Raw genomic sequence first — 5,623 nt, forward strand, 5'->3', positions numbered from 1 at the left:
TTATTATGACCTTGAAATCATTTTTGAATTAGAAGTTTTAAAAATTGCTCAGAGTCATGAAGCTCCCACAAAGTAATTGATACCAGATGAAAGTCTTTTAATCTAGGCCACAATCCACTCACCAGGAATCTGCAATAAATCTTGAGGTAGGTGATAAAGCATAGATTAATGCCTGTAGTATTAATGTGATGCACTGGGAGAGGATGCGGACTCCCTCTCGTACACCGTGGCAGCGATGCTGAGGATCCCCAGCCCCTCCCCTGGTGATCAGACGTGATAAAAGGCTGTCGTCGCTGCGTCATGGCCACAAGGAGAGATCTGCGGCGACTGCGCCTCCGATCCGCCCGCCTCTACATGGCTCTTTGGCTTTATTGTGAATTTCACATCACTGCTCTTCGCACAACATGATGGCACTCTCTGGCGTGGTTTCAATTTGGCAGATAGTTTGACACGTCGAAGTTTTTTTTTTTGTCTCTCTCTCTCTCTCTCTCTTTCAATAACATATTTTATTTTAGAACTATTGAAGCTGACTTCCAATCAGGAAACAACTGCTTGGTAAGTTTTGAATAGATTTTTTGACTGAGTTCAAAATTTTACAGCTGAAATAAATATTGTAATTTACAGATGTAATTGCATTTGTAGAAATTCTTTTTTTTTTCTTAAATCCTACATCTGTTGTTGCAGATATAGTTATTTACAACAGACCAGATATTAAAAAGTTTTTTCACAAAATGCAAAATGTCATGCTTTCTATGTTGTCACTATACGTTTGAATTTAGTCGCTTTCATTTCATGTGTCTGATCTGTCTGATGCAGGAAGCATCACAGGTTTCTTCAAACGGAAAAATAATTGTCTATTTCCCCGTTTCTTACCGGAAATCCCGTTGGGACGCAGGAGCGCATCAGAAGTGAATGAATGTAAATTCATTAAAAACAGGAGTTTCTGTTTCAAAGAAAAGCTAAAAAACAACAAAAAAAAAACGGGTCGACGTTTTTCTGACTTAACACAAATATGCATATTAAAAACTGTTAATGTATTTTAACCAAAATACGCGTTAACATTTGTTTCTTAAAACAGACAAAAACTAATTATTTGCATTAAAAAAAAAGGGGAGAAAAAAAAAACGTCTTCTGTTTGCAGAATTGCAATTTACTCCTGAAAGTGAATGTGTCACAAATTTCATGAACCGTAATCGCGTTTTCAATCATGGTTGCACCTCAAATCTGTGCATCCCATTTCGGGTTTGTCATATGATTTACAAGAAATTGGCAGGGATGTCCTGAAGCAAATGAACACTTAAAAAAAAAAAACTTTCACAATGTAAAAAAAAAAAAATCGATCATATGATTTTATCTAAGCTGTTTGACTGGACTTTTAATATAACCATTTAGTACATTTTTACTAACTGTGACAATAAATCATATGAAGTTCTATAACTCCTTTAAGGATTAACGTCGTACTGAAAAATAAACGAAAAACAAGAGAAAAAACGTAATTTGATTTTATAGTTACCTGCTCTCAGAGAAATGCATGTTTCAGTTTTCATTTGGCATCACTATTGACATCTTATTTTACGACTATTTCACTGATGCCTAACAACTGAAAACGTGCAGGCCTTTCATATCACTTTGTTCTTAACTGACTTTAACTTTAATGTCTCTGTGTCTCCGTAAACAGTGGACACTCCAGTGGACACCCTGAAGAGGTTTGAGCCCAATTATTGACTCTAGAGGTAAGACACGTCCCCGAAGAGCGCAGTCTTCACTGGGAGTCCAAGACAGAAACCAAAGCTGCGAAGCATCCTCACTGAGAGGGAGACGGCAGGCGCAGTCATGCTGGGCGGTGAGGGAGAAAGCAGCGCGTACTCATCTGCAAAAGACGCGGCGGCGGACGAGAAGCGCGCCTCTCCAGCCGTGGATGGAGATGAGCCGGCGGGCAACAGGTATCCGGAACACGGCATGCCCTCCGATCGCTTCTACATCCCATCCACGATTACCAAGCACAGCCCAGAAACAGCGAACCCTTGCTCCTTTATCCCCTACACCGCCAGCGGGGCCGTGTACCCCCCGTCCGGCGCGGCCCGGTATTCGTCGTCTCTCCACCTGGGATCCGTCTTGCCAACGGCGGGGTATTCCTCCTCGGCCGCCGGGCGCAGCCACTTCGGCGCCTCCTATCAACACGGGCAGAACCTCGGCTGCATTTACAATCCATACACCGCGTCGGGTTCCGCTCTGAGCAACGTCGCCCTGCCGGGGACCGGGCCCGGGATGAGGGCCCAGGTTTACCTTTGCAATCGGCCGCTTTGGCTCAAGTTTCACCGGCACCAGACCGAGATGATTATCACCAAGCAGGGCAGGTTAGAAGGCAGGGGGGAAATAAATAAATAAAAAAAAAAACTTTACAGTGGGAATTACCTTGCTTATGAATGATGGTTTGTGTTTCCAGACGGATGTTTCCCTTTCTCAGTTTTAACATGGCTGGTTTGAACGTGTCGGCGCATTATAACGTGTTTGTGGAGGTGGTGCTGGCAGATCCAAACCACTGGAGATTCCAAGGTGGCAAGTGGGTCACATGTGGGAAGGCGGACAACAACAACCAAGGTGAACCAGGCTGGGGGGGGGGACCCCAAACATTTTGAATTTTTCCTTATATATATCTGCTCCTCGATTAAAGCAGACAAATAACCAAAACATAAATACATTGCGAATTATTATTTTTTTAAGCATTCATTCCTGTTTGTTTTATACACTTATATGTTGTAAATATTATCAGGAAACAAAGTCTACATCCACCCTGAGTCACCGAACACCGGGGCCCACTGGATGAGACAGGAGATCTCCTTCAGCAAATTAAAACTCACCAATAACAAGGGGACCAGCCACAACACGTCGCAGGTAATAATGCGCCGCCAAAAACGCAAATATAAAGTTTTCATTAAGAAACGTTAATGAAATATGAAATATGTCTAAATAATTCATATGAAATTATCCTGCACGAAATGTTTGTTTTAAATGTTCAAAGTGTATAACTTGTTTTTGTTACTCAACGACAAAAATGATATAAATAGAAAATAATGTGTTATTAGTAGAAAACATTTGACTATAGAGTTTAGCATATGTTTTTGTGCAGATTTTGGGCAAACACAAAAAGCAATACTCAATTAAAGTCATCAAATTATAACAGCGCATAAATTCACGAGTCTTGGTAGCAAATGGACAGTACTTTTTAAAAAATCGATTCGTTTGTTTTTACGTGTTTTAATTTTCATTTTTGTTCTACAAACAGATGATTGTGCTCCAGTCGCTTCACAAATACCAGCCCCGGCTGCACATTGTGGAAGTGACGGAAGATGGAGTGGAGGACATCAACAGTGACGTAAAGACCCAGTGTTTCACTTTTCCAGAAACCCAGTTCATAGCAGTCACTGCCTACCAGAACACTGATGTGAGTATATGGACACAAGTCATTTTATTATCCAACTGGACTGTACTTTTCCTTCACTTGGTAAAGAGGGAATATAGCACATATGACTTATTTAATAATTTAGCAATTTAGGATTTTTGGTTCATTGGACTTCATGAGTGTGTAATTTATTATTCTAAGGCAAAAGCAAACTAGGCACTTTAGATTTAGTGCTCTAATGTGTATACATATTTGTAAAGCAAAATGTCTAATTCTTACTATGTAAAATATTCAATTAAAAGATTTTATTGATTAGATTTTCTTTTTAGAACTAGAAAATAAATTTTCGACTGAACAATTACTGGGAAGAAAATATTGTGCCCCCCTTCAAATTATCCTTGTTCCTCTGAAAGAACCAACTAGAGAGGAAAGATATAGTTTGTTAGATAATTTCTTCTCTGAGCTCTAGAAAACTCAACTGAATTTCTGTTAATACTAAAAAGGATATCTTAAACCTAGACACTCTATCTTATGGGCTTTGGATATTTAAACTATGCAAAGATGCAACTGATTGTAAAGTCAGTCAATGTGATATTTGGCTGATGTTTTGCTCCAGTTGCAAACATTATCATTTTAGATGTAATGATGAATAACATTTGAACATAAAGGCTGTTGTTGGAATGTCCCTGCTTCAATTCTGTTGAGGGTCCCATACTTTCCTAAATCTAACCATTATGGGTATATGTTTGACATTTATGTTGTCCAAAAAATATAAAGAGAATATGACCTTTGTTTTTATTCTGAATGCCTGCATCTAATTATTTTGCTTTGCTTCTTTTTTAGATCACACAGTTGAAAATTGATCACAATCCATTTGCCAAAGGTTTTAGAGATAACTATGATTCGTGAGTATTTTTTTAAATGTATTTTTTACATCGCATTCATGTCACATAATTGCATCTGGCAACACATATTGCAAGCATGCCCCCCCTCCCCCTCTCACACACACATGCACACACACATTATATTGAATTCATCATTATTTCTGTCCAGAATGTACACAGCTCCGGAGAATGACCGCCTCACCCCGTCTCCGACCGACTCTCCCCGTGCCCACCAGATTGTGCCCGGCACCCGCTACACCATGCAGCCCCTCTTCCAGGACCAGTTCGTCAACAACCTCCCCCAGAACCGCTTCTATAACTGCGAGAGAGCGGTGCCGCAGACCAGCAGCCTCCTCTCACCTCAGACAGAAGACTGTGCGTCGCAGAGGTGGTTTGTCACCTCTATGCAGCAGGGGGGGAACAGCAGCGCCTCCAGCAGCAAACTCGACTTGACGCCGTATGAGGGGGAGTACTCGAGCTCCCTCCTTCCTTATGGCATCAAATCGCTATCCATGCAGACCACCCATGCACTCAGCTACTACCCAGACTCTCCTTTCACCACGATGTCAGCAGGGTGGGGGTCCAGAGCAGCCTACCAAAGAAAAGTCCCTCCAAGTCTGCCATGGTCACCCCGGCCCAGCCCTACTGCCGGTTTCCCAGAAGAGTCGGTAAAGGTTAAACCGCAGGTACAAGAAGAGGTGACTGGTAGTGAAGCTCTGATCAGCTCCTGGACAGAGACTCAGTCATCAGCCCTCTCACCAAGCAAGGCTGATTCATTTTCCATCGCCTGCAAGCGAAGGCGTCTGTCTCTTAACGGCCCAAGCTCAGAAGACTCACCTGCAAACGGCAAGTGTGAAGAGTTGGCTGCTGCTACCATCAGTAGCCCCTACAGCAAAGAGACCCCACCAACAAAAAGCATGTCTTACTATCCTTTTTACACAAACCCCTAAATTCATATTTCTTTTCCTGTCAAACTTTAAAAACAAGGGGCCTCACTTTGCTTGGTTTTTCATCTGCCACAGTAATAAGGAGTTAACATTTTCCTTATTTATTTTTTTTGTTTTTGTTTTGTTGATCTTGTTTTGGCTGAAACATTTAATTTCCTTTGTCATTTAAATAAAATGATCAAGCACATGTAGAACAATTTATCAGACTACACAAATAAGCTTTATCATCCAGAAATGAAGTCATTCAATCTTTTAGTGGCCTGACTTATTCCTGGACTAAGTATTTTCAAATTCCCCAACAAAGTTTGTGTATTTGGAATTTTGTACTAAAGCATGTGATTAATGTAACCATTTTCTCTAAAAAAAAAAAAAAGATAGAGAGAGAGAAA

General features: G+C 40.9%; 1 protein-coding gene across 2 annotated transcripts; it reads left to right on the forward strand.

The window, feature by feature from the left end:
- Window positions 1–289: 289 nt before the first annotated feature.
- Window positions 290–5,623, forward strand: eomesb (eomesodermin homolog b). 2 transcript variants are annotated; one of them, XM_016670083.1, is made up of 8 exons: window positions 290–555; window positions 1,679–1,943; window positions 2,052–2,357; window positions 2,447–2,601; window positions 2,774–2,895; window positions 3,287–3,445; window positions 4,247–4,308; window positions 4,457–5,623. In XM_016670083.1, exons 2-8 carry the CDS (start codon window positions 1,834–1,836, stop codon window positions 5,235–5,237), a joined length of 1,695 nt encoding a protein of 564 aa, XP_016525569.1. In that variant the 5' UTR covers window positions 290–555; window positions 1,679–1,833; the 3' UTR covers window positions 5,238–5,623. The 2 variants fall into 2 exon arrangements, with proteins under 2 accessions (XP_016525569.1, XP_007546913.1); XM_007546851.2 differs by having other exon boundaries at window positions 1,679–2,357.

The sequence above is a fragment of the Poecilia formosa genome, unplaced genomic scaffold, assembly GCF_000485575.1.
Source record: "Poecilia formosa unplaced genomic scaffold, Poecilia_formosa-5.1.2 Scaffold0, whole genome shotgun sequence".
NCBI classification, from domain to species: domain Eukaryota; kingdom Metazoa; phylum Chordata; class Actinopteri; order Cyprinodontiformes; family Poeciliidae; genus Poecilia; species Poecilia formosa.